The sequence below is a fragment of the Penicillium soppii genome (assembly GCF_028829465.1).
Source record: "Penicillium soppii strain IBT 18220 chromosome Unknown utg000005l, whole genome shotgun sequence".
Classification (NCBI taxonomy): domain Eukaryota; kingdom Fungi; phylum Ascomycota; class Eurotiomycetes; order Eurotiales; family Aspergillaceae; genus Penicillium; species Penicillium soppii.
Window position 1 is genome coordinate 581181 of NW_026643235.1, and position 15547 is coordinate 596727.

The 15547-nt window shown below is 47.5% G+C and overlaps 8 protein-coding genes across 8 annotated transcripts; 3 read left to right on the forward strand and 5 right to left on the reverse strand.

The window, feature by feature from the left end:
* Positions 1 to 197: 197 nt before the first annotated feature.
* N7529_005640 (EKC/KEOPS complex subunit CGI121/TPRKB) lies at positions 198 to 925 on the forward strand (the record flags this gene model as incomplete). The annotated part of the gene is made up of 3 exons (XM_057241167.1): positions 198 to 350; positions 441 to 563; positions 629 to 925. 3 exons carry the CDS (start codon positions 198 to 200, stop codon positions 923 to 925), a joined length of 573 nt encoding a protein of 190 aa, XP_057096526.1.
* Positions 926 to 1662: 737 nt separating this feature from the next.
* On the forward strand, positions 1663 to 4299 carry slx4 (the record flags this gene model as incomplete). Its single annotated transcript, XM_057241168.1, has 1 exon — positions 1663 to 4299. One exon carries the CDS (start codon positions 1663 to 1665, stop codon positions 4297 to 4299), a length of 2637 nt encoding a protein of 878 aa, XP_057096527.1.
* Positions 4300 to 4730: 431 nt separating this feature from the next.
* On the reverse strand, positions 4731 to 5365 carry N7529_005642 (putative C6 finger domain protein; the record flags this gene model as incomplete). The annotated part of the gene is made up of 2 exons (XM_057241169.1): positions 4731 to 5087; positions 5162 to 5365. 2 exons carry the CDS (start codon positions 5363 to 5365, stop codon positions 4731 to 4733), a joined length of 561 nt encoding a protein of 186 aa, XP_057096528.1.
* A 1349-nt stretch (positions 5366 to 6714) lies between these two features.
* N7529_005643 (peptide-methionine-S-sulfoxide reductase) lies at positions 6715 to 7399 on the reverse strand (the record flags this gene model as incomplete). The annotated part of the gene is made up of 3 exons (XM_057241170.1): positions 6715 to 6748; positions 6798 to 7116; positions 7228 to 7399. 3 exons carry the CDS (start codon positions 7397 to 7399, stop codon positions 6715 to 6717), a joined length of 525 nt encoding a protein of 174 aa, XP_057096529.1.
* Positions 7400 to 8225: 826 nt separating this feature from the next.
* Positions 8226 to 8547, reverse strand: N7529_005644 (uncharacterized protein; the record flags this gene model as incomplete). Its single annotated transcript, XM_057241171.1, has 2 exons — positions 8226 to 8341; positions 8397 to 8547. The coding sequence occupies 2 exons, from the start codon at positions 8545 to 8547 to the stop codon at positions 8226 to 8228; spliced, it is 267 nt and encodes an 88-aa protein (XP_057096530.1).
* A 582-nt stretch (positions 8548 to 9129) lies between these two features.
* On the reverse strand, positions 9130 to 12222 carry N7529_005645 (kinesin family protein; the record flags this gene model as incomplete). The annotated part of the gene is made up of 2 exons (XM_057241172.1): positions 9130 to 11971; positions 12023 to 12222. 2 exons carry the CDS (start codon positions 12220 to 12222, stop codon positions 9130 to 9132), a joined length of 3042 nt encoding a protein of 1013 aa, XP_057096531.1.
* Positions 12223 to 12985: 763 nt separating this feature from the next.
* Positions 12986 to 13534, reverse strand: N7529_005646 (uncharacterized protein; the record flags this gene model as incomplete). Its single annotated transcript, XM_057241173.1, has 2 exons — positions 12986 to 13462; positions 13532 to 13534. The coding sequence occupies 2 exons, from the start codon at positions 13532 to 13534 to the stop codon at positions 12986 to 12988; spliced, it is 480 nt and encodes a 159-aa protein (XP_057096532.1).
* Positions 13535 to 13730: 196 nt separating this feature from the next.
* On the forward strand, positions 13731 to 14430 carry N7529_005647 (uncharacterized protein; the record flags this gene model as incomplete). Its single annotated transcript, XM_057241174.1, has 2 exons — positions 13731 to 14190; positions 14249 to 14430. The coding sequence occupies 2 exons, from the start codon at positions 13731 to 13733 to the stop codon at positions 14428 to 14430; spliced, it is 642 nt and encodes a 213-aa protein (XP_057096533.1).
* Positions 14431 to 15547: the final 1117 nt, after the last annotated feature.

Here is a 15547-nt window from a genome sequence, read left to right on the forward strand (position 1 = left end):
ATAATCAAGAGATGAAGAGATGTTTGAATGTCGGGGCCACGAGTGATATCACGATGGATTACTCATTATTCTGCCGGCGCCCGCTTAACTCCGGTCCCGGCGAAATTTCCAGAACTCACGTGAATCACAGATTCGGCTTCAATTTATTATTATCAGATTTGTTCCCATACGTCATTTCCTTCAATTCGACCTGAGTCATGGCTTCAATAGAGACAATTAATTTGCCTCATCTGCCGTCGTTGCCGGTGCATGTTGCTCTTTACCGCGATATTAAAAATGCCGCCTTCCTGAAGGCTCAACTTCTTGCTGGCCAGAAAGAATTCGAGTATGCATTTGTTGATGCAAGCATGGTATGTTAAGTGTATTCTATTATTCAGGATTAAATACAAACCCGTGGAAGTAATCATGGAAAAATGGAGATCACTGACATCTAGCAATAGGTTCTGTCAAGGGCCCATGTCACTGCTGCAGTGTTTAGAGCTCTCAATGATTACATGCACAGCCGCCTGAAGTCTCATAACGTGCATTCCGAAATTGTGTTTTCATTGAACCCCACGAATAATGTATATCTCCCCAATTCCAGAAGTATGTACGATTTGGATCGGGGACGGAGCTAACACGGACTTAGATCGCCGAATCATTCCGTAGATTCGGTATCACCGATTCAACTAAAGATCTGTTGGTGATCAAAGTCTCAGTTTCTCCAGAGATTACGCATGAATCTGTTATGGCTCACTTAGGCAGCTCTGTTGAGGGAACATCCGTACCTTTTGAGGACCAGACACTCTTCGAAACTGCAGACATCAATAAGATCAAGAAAACGTACAAGCTGGGAGCCTTGCCTTCACCAACCAAGGATGACCTTGAGGCTAAGCAGCGACTTGAAAACTCCTTGCTGGGAGCAATTGCCTTGAGGGGATCGTGAGAGGCTGTCGATATCAAAGATTCATTTCTCGTGGCTCGTGAACGTTGGAGACTGCCATGTACCGAGTGGGAGTATATCTGGATTTCAGCCACTTTGCAGTTGCACTGTATGGGATATATTCTGATGCCTTCTAAAGTTGTGCTTGAAATATCCTGCACCAGAAGACTGAAGATGTCGACTTGAAGATATATACCCGTGGCTAGTCAAGTATCGACATGGTCTCTCTCTGACGAGAAACAACGCAGGCCCGCGTTCAACTGTGAGAGCAACTTTTCTCTCTGCCGAGATGATAGCACGAAGTCAAGATAATTATGAATTGCACGAAATCATACATAAGCGCAAGCGTTGTTTTCTAGTTGACGTATCTGATTCTGGTGGCTTCCTTGATCTGTAAGTCGGTAAAATAAATTCAAAGGAATCAGTAAATAATATTGAATCAAGATTTTGCGATAGATTCATTGTTACTACGTGTGTACATACATATACTCAGGCTCTCAAAATGCTATTGGTTGCCCGGCCGAACTATGAAAACCACAACTTTGCCAAGACCGCGGTCTTGAACGTCCCTTTGCATTGAATCTCATCCAGTGCTTTCTCAAACAACTTACCCTCCATTGCTATGGTTTTATCTTTTGCTTTAGCTAGTACAGAAGTTGCATAGGAGATGTATGCTCCAGTGGACCCAATAAATACGCGCGACTCGCCGATTAAACCAAGTTTCGACGCGACTCGCCACAATGGCCAACACTGCAGACGTGATAATTCTGTCGTCCTCTCCAATTGCACCACATCCGCCAGGGCCAGACAGGAGAGATGAGAATGTGGCCTCTGAACTATCGCCACGAGACACAACACCAACACCAACGTCCTCCACCGTGACCAAATCTCAGACGCGTTCCCGGTTCTTTCCCACCCCAGTTGCAAGTGACAAGGACCCCAAGACCGCAAAGCAACATAAAAAGCGAACCACAAAAAAAACTGCGGTTTCAAAGACCGATGACCAGGATGTACCGAAGAAATCACAGGGAAAAGCGAAAAAGGGAACAACTGAGCCAGTTGCAATTGCGCAAAAGGATCCCTCAGTGGTGCCTGTGAACCCAAAAGGTGATGGGGCAAAGCCGACTAGAGGTCGTCCTCGAAAAACCGCGAAAGGCAAGGAACCAGTAAACAAGACATTGGCCGGTAAAATTACCAAGGCGAGTGGCGATCTACCACCAAAAAAGTCCGCCAAAAGCGCGAGGAAGGTGACCGGCACGAGATCACCACCACCAGAAGATGTTGCAAAGCAATCTGGTCTCAAGGAACCCATCGCTTTGGGTAAAGATGAAGTATTGCACTTGGATGAGGCAACGAGAAGAAGGCTTGATTGGACACCACCAAGGGATACTGCCTGCGAGGGAATTGCTCCCGTGGAAGCCGGCGACAATGTAAATGAGGGCTATGGTCTCGATACCACAGCTGGATTTGGAAAGCTGCTGTCCGATTACAACTACTTGGGAATAGCGTCAAACCCTCATGACCTTGTGCAGAATTCAAACGCCGGAGGACCAACAAAACGTCGACGGATAGATCTGGTAGATCATCAAGTTCAGTCAATGCCAAATGGGAAGTCCGGTTCAACAGAGCAGTCATCTGCCCAAGGCGAAGAGGATGCTGGGAAACCCAAAAAGACAACCAAGAGCAAACCTAAGAAGTTTACCACATTGACTGCTCGGATGACTGCGCAGTATGCAGCAAACGATGCAGAAGAGGATGGGTCGACAATCGACTGCACCCCAGACAAGAGAACAACGAAAAGCAGACGATCAAAGGCCAAAAAGCTCGCCGAAGAGCCTGCGTTTACCATCCTTTCACCAGAAGCTGCTGTGGATTTTGTGAATAACCAGGATCTCATGTTTGGGACCTGCAGTCAATTGGAAAGAGAGGATTCCCCGCAGACGCTGCGAGAAATGCAAGAAGCCATCCGCGCTTCGGAAAGCCTGTCGTACTCAGTGGGCACGCGCGACCCTAACAGCAACCCTGCAACACAGGAACCATCAATTCGATCTGTATCAAGGGTGGCAGGCACAAGGAATCTTTGGTGTATTGCTGCCAGAGATACTGAGGGGTCTTTGATTCAATCAAAGGCACTTAATGTGGTCGATTTGACGGATCTGGCCGAGTCTACACCACAGAAAAGTTCCGACAAAGTGGACAAAGCACTGCATAGACCTCTTCCGAAGGATTGGTTTGAGCATGAGTTCTCAGACATTGATTCGCCACCAGAAAAGAGACCGGTGTCGTCAATACTGAGTGGCAAGGCTTCGGTCTCAGCCCCGCAGTGTCCAGCTCCAGCTCCAGCTCCAGCTCAGGCTGTAGCACTGGAACCTGAGTCGACCATTACAGCTACAATCACAAAGCCTGTCAAGAAAGCTGCAAATCCTCCCATCGAGGTGGTCAATAACAAGCCAGCTGACTCGCAGGCGCTCCAGATGCCTCAATATACTGGGTTTACAGACGCAGAGCTGTCTAAACAGATTGCTGCCTTTGGTTTCAAGGCCGTCAGGGGCCGCAAGAAAATGATCGATCTCCTCCAACAATGCTGGGAGTCGAAACACGGCAGTAATGCTAGCCGTCAAATCGGTGAACAAGCCGCATCCGTTCCGGGAAAGAACGGTAATCCAAAATTGGCCTCAGATCCGATGCCAAAGGCGAAGGTGAAGCCCAAATATGGGGCAGCCACGAACGCCAAAAAGTCGGCCGAGACAATTAGCTCAACCTCTACTTTCCGAACGAACCTTCAGGCAAGCCCCTCAAAATCTTCGGGGGGTAAACCTACCACCAGAACCTCCACATCTTTAATCGATGTAGAAGAGATTCAAGACTCGGAAGAAGAAATAACACCGTCTCCAAGCCAAGTACAAAAGCATTACAACGCCATCTATTCGAAGAAAAAGGGAGGCAGCCGAGTGCCCGAGCACTCTTTGAACATACTCACCAAATCGCCGCCACCAAGCCCAACCAACCCCAAGGTCGTTTCATCTACAACTCGAGTCACAAAAGAATCATCTTCTGCATCTATCAAAACATCTCGCACGACCAAATTTCCAGAGCAAGTCAGTCTCGCAGATATTTCTGCGCAGATCACAAAAGCTGTTCGCGTTCAACCTCGACTCTCGCCGCTATCTTCATCACTTGGTAGCCGTCGCAAACTGACATGGCATGAGAGGATACTCATGTACGACCCCATCGTTCTAGAGGATTTCACAGCATGGCTCAATATCGAGGGGCTGGGGCTTGTCGGCGAAGATCGAGAAATTGGCACAGGGTCTGTCAGGGAGTGGTGCGAAAGCAAAGGGATATGTTGCTGTTGGAAGAAAAATGCAAGTTGGTAGCGGTGTCTATTTGCATTCGCGATTTGGAGTTTGTTTAGACTGTTTTGGATACCAGGTGCACATATCGGCGCTATACACTGTCATCACTGCATACATATACCCAAGAAGTAATTGTTCCCTACATGACGTCTGCTACATTACTGGCATAGAATACAACAAGGACGACACTATCCATAAACTTCTATTCTATTTGGTCAAACAACAAACTTCAATCATCACACATTGTGCTCTTCTCAAGCATACATCTCATCTCCCACTAACAGCAAGACATAACAAAAGATCAATGACGCGCGACATAAGGGAACCCGCAAGATAATCACAGTACACCATCTTGTTGAGGGACTCCAGTGTCAGAGTCATCCTAGTAATCGAATTAGCCAAGTCCAAAGGCAAAGAAGCGAACAACAAATAATGCAACTCGACCAACGAGTTCAACGAAAAGGAGAACATACCTCGTAGGCAAAATTGTCACTGAAAGGATCGGTCTTATAAAGCTTTCGCTCTCGCTCATCCCTCATTTGAAAGTACCGTACCTTGAGATCCTCGCACGACAATTCAAGCTGCTCATAGCGAAGGTCCTTCTGGGCAATCTCTTGCTTCAGAAGTCCATTCTCCCGCTTCAAGTCATAGTTCTCTTTATTGAGATCCTCAATCATGCGGCGCATTTTCCCAGCGGCACCGCGTACAAAGGTCTCACCGGTTACGCGGTCTGTGACTTTGCATGGGAGATTGAGGGCTCGACAGCAGGCGCAGCCCTCGTTTTCGGGTGTGCATTTCATCTTCTTGAGCTAGAAATATGATTGTGTTAGCATGCAGGTATAGCGATGATAGAGCTTTGTACCAGAAAGGTTCTAGAACACACCTTGCAACGATCACAAGCATGTCCCATTCGGCGGTGGGACTTGGAGATTTTCTCGCGCATCTGCGCCGACCAGTCCGGCTCAGGGTCGTGGCGGCTGCGACGATGCTTCTTAGGCTTAAAAGGCGCGGGGATATTGGTATTCTCGGTTGGGCGTTCGGTGGAGAGGTCCTGGGCAGGGCTGTTCATGATGTCTAGAGTATCCATGATGAAATGAATCGGGTGAGCTGTAACTGTAACTGTGAAAGTAGAAAATAGGATATGGCCATCTGGTGGTACCATCTCGACCATTTATCGCAACGCGCAGAAACACCTCTGATATGCGCGTTCAGAATCGGGGACGACTTCCTTTCATCTTCTGGTCAGCTCCAGGATTGTTCCAGTGAGAAGGGCCGTTTCCTGGTGGGATTTTCTATCCAGTTAGATGAGGGTTCAAATCAGACCTTCAGCTTAACACAAAGGCTTTGTTGTGCAGAAGGACTCCATTGTTTAGACAGGGCCCTTGCTATATACTATTGGCTCTCTGCCGCGCGGTTCTCCCGACGCTGTTGGGATATCTTTCATTGTCCTGGAATCGGCCTGAGACTAAGTCTTTTAGTTCTTTGGCCCTTGTCCTATGAATCTTGTTCTTTTTTCTCAATGGCTGCAATTTTTCTTTTGAATTCAGGTCATATATAAAGTTTGGCAGTCTGGAAACAGCCCTTGGTACGCTTCATTGGTATTAGAGGATGAATAAGCGCTCTGCATGCATGAGTCTAAAGAGCCTATGAAGAGAAATCAAAATGATATTCAAGAAGACAGGAAGGTAGACCCGACGAAAGAATGGTAAAAAGATATCCAGAAGAATTAGACTAGCATCAGTATACACACAGGTCAGAATTGGTGAGTGTTGGATAGAGGTCACTTGTTTTGTAGGGCTATTAAAACGTCCATTTTAGGAAGGCGCGTGGTCACTTGCTCTCTTCAAAGCTCATCTTCCCTATGAATGTTTCCTTCTCCTCTCCTCTCTTCTCTTCTTCTCTTCTTCTCTTCTTCTCTTCTTCTCTTCTTCTCTTCTTCTCTTCTTCTCTTCTTCCGCCACCTCTGCAAACTAAAAGTTGGTCAACCATGTGGGGAGGTATTCAGGACACTTGTTTCAGGAATTCAACCATCACTTGTGTTGTGGTCTCGACTTAAGTGTCCCAGATCAAACAATCCTGTACACGGTACGCAAGTGACCTGAGGAGTAGAGAGCAATCTCGAAACTCAATAGGCATGTGCGGCGGCATATAGGATACATCGGGGCAGTTGGGATAGGCGACGTAGGTACGGATCGTGGCTATCAGATCTTAACGTCTACATATGTTATGATATTTGCATCACGATCCCAAACAAAACACCACTTCTATGACAGGCAGTAACCCAAATGAGCTATGGCATTGTTTATGTTGTGCAGCCACCCGAGAAATACATCTAGCTTCAGAGTTCAGAGTTCAAAGTTCGTAGATTCAATAGTTGAATATGTTGAATATGCATTATAAAGACTAGGCTAATATCGATTAAATTTTGGAAGCTAGTCAATCCGACAAAGGCGGGAAGTTCCGAATATAGCTGGAACAGATCAGTAAAATGTTTCACACGAGAAATCAGGACCACATACTGAGCAGGGCATTCATATCCCATGGGGTTGTTCTGCAGGTAAAGCTGGTGATATTCCTCCGCATCCCACCATTTGCCCGCCGGCAGGACCTTAGTAGACAGCGGCACCTTATACCACTCCTTGCTGACCTTGTCCGTAATCTCCTCCGCAATCTTCTGCTGCTCGTCACCGTGCGTGAAGATCGCACTACGATATTGTGTGCCCACGTCCGGACCCTGCCGATTCTCTGTTGTAGGGTCGTGCATACGATAAAAGAACTCAATAAGCTGCCGGAAAGTCACAATCGAAGGATCGAATGTCATCTGGAGGGCTTCGGCATCTGTGCAAAATAAAAAAATGTCGCGATTAGCGCATGCGCTCGACACGATAAGCAAGCTTGCGCCTTGCGCCTTGCAAAAGCACTTGCAGGAACATAGACACTTGTACTTACGACCGGTTTTTCCCGTGCACACGGCACGGTAAGAGGGTGAGTCATCTACGCCGCCGCAGTATCCGACCTTAGAGTCGAGGAGGCCTTTGCCGTTTCCGAAATTCTTGCGGTAGAGGTGCTCGACGCCCCAGAAGCAGCCGGCTGCTATGGTGGCGGTTTGTGTGCCGGTCATTGTGCGCGCTTGTGTTTTGGAGACTGGCGACAAGGCTGTTGCAAAGGGACGGGTAAAACGTGAGAAAATCGTCGAGGCAAGTGGACCGGCAAGAGGCATCCGAATATTCCGTGGGGACGTTGATAAAGAAGTGGGGAGTTGGGCGGGTTTTGTGTGTGTGAATGAATGTGGATAAATGCTATGCCCTATTAATATTATTATTATTTTTGAAGAATGGGCACTGAGAATATTTGAAAATGGAGATGGATTCTTTTGAGTGAAAGAATGTATCGGAGTAAGAGAGTGATACGGAAATATGGTTGAGAGACCGATGATATTGACGCAATGACCGCTTTTCGAGGAAACGCCCTTGCCACTCCTAATTTTGTACACACAAGCCGAGCTCTAGTTGGACAATATGGTATTCATACTATGTGGATGTTATCATCTCGATACTTGTTTCGATTAATATCTGGATCCTGTCTGTCAAGTGTCTATCATGCACTGGTCTACCTGCCAATGGTCGTGCCCCTTCCATAGCTCCAGGGCTTTCGTGCACAATGAGTGAAGAGCTCACACCCGAAGCAGCCTGAATGGCCTTTTCCACCACAACCGGTCTGATCTGGGTCCCTCATTCTACATATGTTGTGTAACAGATGGCGTCATCCATCTTACCAAGCAGCGCGGGGGAACTCGGCATTTGACAAATTATTGTTTGGTTGAATTCGGCAATGAAAAAGACCCTTGATGAACAACGTGTAATACGAAGAGCGGCTTTATTTGTGAGATCTCGCGAAGATCGAAGCATCAAACACAGGCTGTACGATAATTCAATCTCTACTTCGTTCTATACAGGGTATCTGTTGTAGCTGAGGCACCTAGCAAGTGAAATAATCAGCGCTCTGATATTCGAGTAGAACCGCCAATTTTCGCCGAAATCAAACTTATGGATGGTCTTTGCCGCTAAAGGCAGTTAGACGAATACTCAACTGTCCGACCTGAGAAGTCTAGGACTTACCTTCACCGAGACATCTTTTTAGCTCTTCGCGGTTATCCCGAGCATATTTCTCCTCCTGGAGGAGTTGGTCCAAAGACCGAGAATCGATTTTCTGCAGGAATGCCTCCCAGGCGTTGAGATCATTCCGTGTATATTTCCTAAAGTCCGCCATCTCAACGAAATCGTACAAATAGCAAGAATCATTTGATCGGCGGGATGGTTCCCAGAACTTGAGGTAGTTCTTGTTGCTGGGGACGAGTATGAGTTTGTCAAATAATATTTTGTACTCTGAGTATAAAACCGAGAGAGATGCAAGAGAAATCGAAGGAGACGCCATAACGACGAGCTAGGGGAAAGCGTTAGTAGGCTTCAATATTAGTCAAGAGTCTGTAAGTTTGGCCACTATGAAGTGCGTTGATTGGGAAATTTATATGTCGACAAGGAAATAACAGGTCACAGCCATAGCATGGTGACCTTGAAAGTTTCAGACTGAATCAATGAGCACTTTGTACAGTTTGTGTGTTGGATTCACACACTCATGCCGGCAGTTACTAGCCGCTTCTGCAAAAATTTAGTGGGAAGATTAGGGTTGGATTCGGCAGTGAAAATCATATTGTACAACTATACTCCAGAACAAAGGTAATAACATAGAAATGACAGCCGAAAAATCCCATTTCAATGCAATAAAAAAAAGAGGTGGTATCTGCTACGCCGCAACGCCAATCAGAAAAAAAGCACTTCGTGATATAGTCATTTATCGCAGTCCATTGGAAGACCACGAATCCGAGTTGTGATCAGAAGGAGGCGCCGCCATCGCACTGAGACGAATCGCATCTCTACTGGAAAGACTGACATTTCGAGGCCGACCGTCTCCACCCAATGTGGTGCGACGGCCGGTATGCTTCATGACAGGTAGCGTATGAGGACTGAACACGCGAGGCTTCGCGTCGTGTTCTTTCTCGCTTTTGACCATGCGCCGTGCTTGGGATGCAGTGAACATATGGTTGTCACTTGGCGAGGAGTTGTAGGTGTTGGAGGTGGGACTGCGACGACGGTGAATGCGAAGTGAATTGGCGGATGAGGGGTTAAATTGACCGCTGATGATTCGCCCACTGGACATACGGCGCATAGCCGAGTTGATCTTCAGTGCTTCTTCCTTGTCTGACTTCCAGTTGTCCCTGTTTTCAGACACGGGACTGCTCAAGAGGTTGCCACTGGGACTGCGGACTGCAATTCGCGATGGACGCTCCACCAAAGGGCGATTCATGAAACTGCTTCCTTCTATGTCGCGAAGAGGGGAACTATCTCTGCGAGAGAGAGGGAGAGAGGATGTAGGTGGTGGTGCTAGCGGTGAGCTACCGTTCTTCTTCGATAGGAAGCCCGCCTTGAATCGGCTACTGTTCTTTTGGATATTCAGAGTTGGTTCGGCGGGTTCAGCGGGCTCATCAGGGGTGGGAGAGACAGAACCCGACGGGCTGATGACTCTTGGGAAATTTCGTGGGACCGGAGATCCTGACCGAGGAGGTAATGATGGTTCATCCAAGCCAGATTCATCCGAAGATTCGATCTTTTTGGGTGTCTTTTGGAACTCAATGAGGTCGCCTTCTTGCTCGTTGTCCTTCCAACGGACAGATCTCTTTGAAGCCTTTGCCTGGGATTTCTTCGGCGTGAAGCTGACGCTCTTACGACCAGCAGTAGCCTTTCGGCGACGCGGAGAGCCTTTTGTTGGTGAAGGTGGCGCAACAGGGGCCATTGTAACTGGAGGGTTGACGGTAGATACTGGTGGCAAGCTCACCAAGCTGAATCTCTTCCTTGGCTTCATGGGGCTAGGCGGCCTGGCCGAGCCGACGGTTGGAGCAAAGGCGTTGATACCTTCAGGCTTAACAAGGTTGGTTGCTACATTCGAACAATCTTCCAGCATCTTAGACAGAATTGTCCGTCCCTTTTTGATGGCTTCGCTTGCATTCAATTGCATGATGTCCTCGATCGATCCCATCATCTCAAATTGTGCTTCTAGCAACATTTGCACAGCAGCGGCTTCCCCAGCTTTATCCTGGTCCACCACGGCTGTCAATGCTTCGCGCTCTGCACTAGACCTCAGAAGATCTGCTTCTCGGTTCAAGTTGGCATAGTCGCTGTTGTCGGTAATGTCGAATTCTTGCAGCTGCTTGGCGGCATTTTCAACAGCGGAGTTCACAGCTCGGTCCCAGGTACTCTTCGATAATCTTTGTTTATAATGGTGTCTGCTGCCTTCCAGCTCGAGGAGGATCCCTTGGGCAGTTTTGCGGACGGCATGGAGGTTTGCTAATCCCTCCTCGTTTTCACGCGCAGCGCAGATGTTATCAAATGCTGCAATCCATGATGACAATATGGCAATTCGGCGGCTGATTTGTCGTGATTTCAGCATGTTGTTTATCCTCTCTTGCCTTTCGGGCAAAGTATGCTCGTAAGCATTGCGAATCCGGGCCACGCCTTCGCGCAACACAGCGTCTTTCTTTTCGCCCTGTTTGCGGAACTTGGCAAAGGCCGCCTTTTCGTGGTCCTTTGCTTGTGCTTTAAGTTCGTTGATCATGTTCATTTGCTCATCAATCTTGACTAAGAAGTCCTTGACGTGTCGGTTGACATTGAACACGTTTCGTGTGACCTTAGTCTGGATATTCTTTGCTCTGTTCGCATATCGAAGAGTATTTTGAGTTTCGTCAAAGTGTTGGCTGGAGGGGCTGACACAGACAATCATAACAGTCTTGCAATTTCCACCAAGCGCAAATTTAAGAAGACGAGTGAGCTTTGAATTGCGGTAGGGAATGTGATTGCGCTTTCGAGGGTCGCAAAGTGCATTGATGCAGCTTCCTAAAGACAACAGGGACTTGTTAATGTTGGCGCCTTCGAACAAGCGTGCTCCTCGGTTCTGTGTGGCACTGGCACGTTCACTACCCGCAAGGTCGATAATGCTTAAAGTGGCCATCGTATGAGGCTCATTGACATCTGCGTTTCGGTCTTTTTGGGCGATATTGATCTGAAGAACGGCATGCGATCGAGAAGAAGTGGCGTTTGCTTCGGTGGGGGACATGGTGCGGCGCTCGTTTCCTTGCATGATCATATCCATGACCTGACTGACGTTATGTGGGTGATGGCTTGACAGGCCAGCGACAGAGACCGACTGGTTGGAGTCCTCCCGCAGCATCAAACCGCCTTTGCCGCTGCTACCACTGGGGACAAGCAAATCACGGATAGTTTCGTTATAGATCTCGAGATAGGAAAGTGTGACTTCGGTCGATTTTTCGCTTGCTCGTTCGTCAATCCGCTCAAACAACTCCTGCATGGTAAGGAAAATTATACCAGGCTGCTGGGCGGTTCCAGTGATTGTATGGGTTTTTCCACATCCAGTTGCACCGTATGCAAACACCGTTGCATTGTATCCGTCGAGTACATTGTCGAGAAGGCTGCGGGTTGTCGATTCGTAAACCTCTCCTTGAGAGGCATTTTGGTCGAACACGCGATCGAAGGCAAAGGTCTGGTCTTTAACGCGCTTGCCGTTGGGCACCACGCTCCTGGAGAATTTCTGGACGGGATTGTCCTCTGGAGGGTCAAACACCCTACACAAATTAGGATGCTAGACCCGGTGTTTAAAAGCCGGAGATACTTACAAGCATCGGTCATCAATTACTTTGACAATCGATCTTATACCCTTCTGGTTAAGCTTCGGTGTTGGCGCTCCGGCGAGGGAGCCGTCACCGAGAAACAGGGGACCATCATCACACCGAGTGATTTGGGCTGCCTCCCTAATAGTAAATGGGCGGACTCGGACTGCAACGCTAATTGAAGAAGCACCGTCGGAGGCAGCCATGTTGAAGATTGTGTCGAATTATCCCCTCGCAAATGCTGTTCTGCGGGGCCGGTACGTCAGGCAGTTGGCGACACCCTGCACAAGGCCAAGGGGGAGCTAGCTTGTATGTCGAAGATAAGGAATGTAGAAAGGTCGAAGAATGGATCTAAAAGTGTATGGGGTAGGAGATGCAGTATTCTCCGAGGGGGTCTCCTGGGAGCGATTTCATTTGTTGATCCGTTTACGTGTTGTCCTTGCGGTTGCTCCGAGCAACGATTTTATAGTGGCAATTAAGGCATCAGGCTGTGGCAATTGCAACTGTCCCATGCTGAGCCACTTCAGCCCCATGGTGACAGTTGCGCTTCATAATTCAGATACGTTCTTTCGGCTTTATTCACACGCACTGTTACCTTGTCCCATCAGTAGCTACGGTCAAGATCGCCGATGACCTAGTAGATGTGGTCGATAAAGTTGCGGGAGTTGATCTTGATTGTTGTATGCAGTTTTTACCCTTGCAGCCCTCGGAGCACATGCTATGTAACCCATATTTACACCCTGGATTGGCTTTGAGGTATACACAAATTGCTATTGAGTTATATATGTGTTTGAAGCATATGAACAATAAATTTCAAGAGCAAACCATCAGATATGTTTGTTTAATGTAATCCTTTAATGTAATCCCAGTCCCTAAAGCAACACTCAACGCCATGCAATCGTGGAAATCACTCTAGCCTCCGGAGCCATAGGCCAACCGTCTGTCCTTTGGTACATATGATATCTTCAATCATAGTTCCTCGTCGTCAAGGCTTGGTATAATCACATCCCAGCCGGGTTCCTCAATATCAAGAGCCGCGTCAACCTCATTATTCTGGACTTCATCAATTTTGCGAAAGCGGAATGCAATCACATGCGCATTGTCGATTCCGGAGTCCCGCAGTGTGGGCGAATCCTTCTTTGATTTGCCCTTGTTCTTTTTAGGTGCGCCCTCGTCGTCTAGTTCTGATGCATCTGCCTCAAGGCGTCTCCAGCCTTTCTCGGGATGGGCTCGATCGATCGGCACACCAAGCTCGATATCGAAGGCGTCATCGGGAATCGGGTCACCGTTGATGTCGGTGTAAGCTCGTGACTTTAAAGCATACAGCAGCTTTTCTTTGGTGGAATCGAGTGTTTCGTGCAGTTGAATCAATAGAAGAACTGTGGTTTTATGCTTTTTGAAGAAGAGGGTGGCAGCGCGCGAGTCGATCTTGGCTTGTGTTGGTGCCTGCGCCATTGTTAGTCATTTTGATTGCAAATTATTATAGAAACGAGATAGAAAACTCAAAACACATACCATTTTGGGGAGCAATGAACGGTTTAGGGTTGGTGATGCGGCGCAACTGGAGTGAGAGAGTGACGAAGGCGGAGAATCCGGCGGGACTCCGCCTCCCGCGCTCCGAATTTCTGAGCTTTGCCAGCATCAGTTGCCCATTTTCAAGCTCTCCAGTGACCTTTTGCGCCACCTATTCCTTCTCTTTTTCTCGCTGATCAACATGGAGGCCAGTCACCCCTCCGCCGCTGACCCGACGCGTGAGAATTCTACGCTACTCAAAATCATCCACTGGGACAAGTTGTTCGAATCCGACAGCCCTCCCCGGTTGGGCATTGAGGTCGGCAAGCGCATACCATACGCGGCAATGTCAGCGTTCTCAACGGGATTGGCACTGGGATACTATCACGGCAGCAAAAAGGCCGGCCTCGTGTTTCGGGCGGAAAATGCGCATCGCTTCCCGACTTCGTCAACAGGCTGGTTCCAATATCATAAAACAAAGAACTACATTGGTATAGTTGGAGGTGCAAAAGATGGAGCGAGAATGGGATTCAAGTTGGGTGCTGGTGCACTTGCCTTCTGTCTGTTTGAGGAGACAGTGGACTATGCTCGGCACGACAAGAGAGACTTTTTATCCACGGTCACTGCTGGGTTATCTTTCTCTGGAATCTACAGTTTGTTAGGTATGCACGCTCTTCGTAATCGATGGTGAAATCAAGACTGACAATCTGCCCTTTCTAGCTCGCCACGATGTGTACACTGCCGCCCGCACAGCGAAACTTGGTTTGAAACTGAGCTTGGCATATGGACTTTTGCAAGACGGCCTTGAAACTTTGAAAGGAAACCACCCTAAATATCTCGATTTCGTCATGGGCGGCCGTCGATTGAAACTTGAAAAAAACGAGAATGAACGCTCCATCTGATCATTGGTGTATATCAATGGTTTCCCTGTACATTCTGTGCGGGACATCGCCTTATGACAGTTTAACAGGCCTGAATGGTCTTTTAGGACGAGACAACACTTCCTTCAAGGTCTCCGATCTTGCTCACCAGGGACACTCTGTCACCCGATCGAGAAATGGTTGGATATGCGCTGATGCAGACGGCTGCAATCAATCATGACAACCACAGTCAATGCCACATCTCTGGCCCACGGTCCCCACTTCACCATGCATGGGCTCCCACTGAGCTTGTCGATGTCTCATGGCGTAGATTGATTATGCATATCCGGCTTCTCTTTTATCCCATTGTGTCGATCTCATCATGTTTCTGGGCCCATTCCAGAATCTCAATTTCCTACATCAATCACCTCTCCTATTCCTTTCTACTATATTTTGATACCCTGTCTAATTAGCATCAAACATGAACATTTCCGCTTTTGGGCTGCTATATGTACACGTGACCCCCGGATATCCAAGGTTCTCCATTCGGATTATTCTCTACGCCCAAAAGCCTACTAAAAACGCCATCCCTAGTGACGAAGCTAAATCGATTAGTATTTATTATACGGATTACGGGGTATTATTTGGCTAATTCTATTCTCATTATGATTTGTTAAGCCAAAAAGTGACTAGTAATGTTGAAGTAGTTAGCTAAGTCTATTAGATCATCATCATATTATTAGGAATCTATTCATGACTACCTAGGTTGGAAAATGACGTTTCCAAGATAAGAGAGGAACGGGAGACTTATTACCTATTGAAATGCCCAGTGATCCCTAAATTTTCTTTGTTTCATAGTAATAAATAGTAACTCTAGTATAGAGTAAAGAGATCATCCCGGATGCAGGTTCAAAGGGACGCTGATTGACCGCTCAAGTGCTGACATTCTCCCCACCAAAGCAACTCTGGGCTACTTCTTTGAATAATTTTTTTGTTCACAACACAAAAATAAAAAGTGGAGGTTCTCATAGAGTTTCCGAAGGATCCCAGGTGATCGGTGGAGAAAAACCACTTTTGACATTTGGATTCCCTCACCTTTGAGCTCCTCTTCATCTATTGTTCCTCCCTTTCAAATAAAAAAGGCCATAGATGCTTGTTA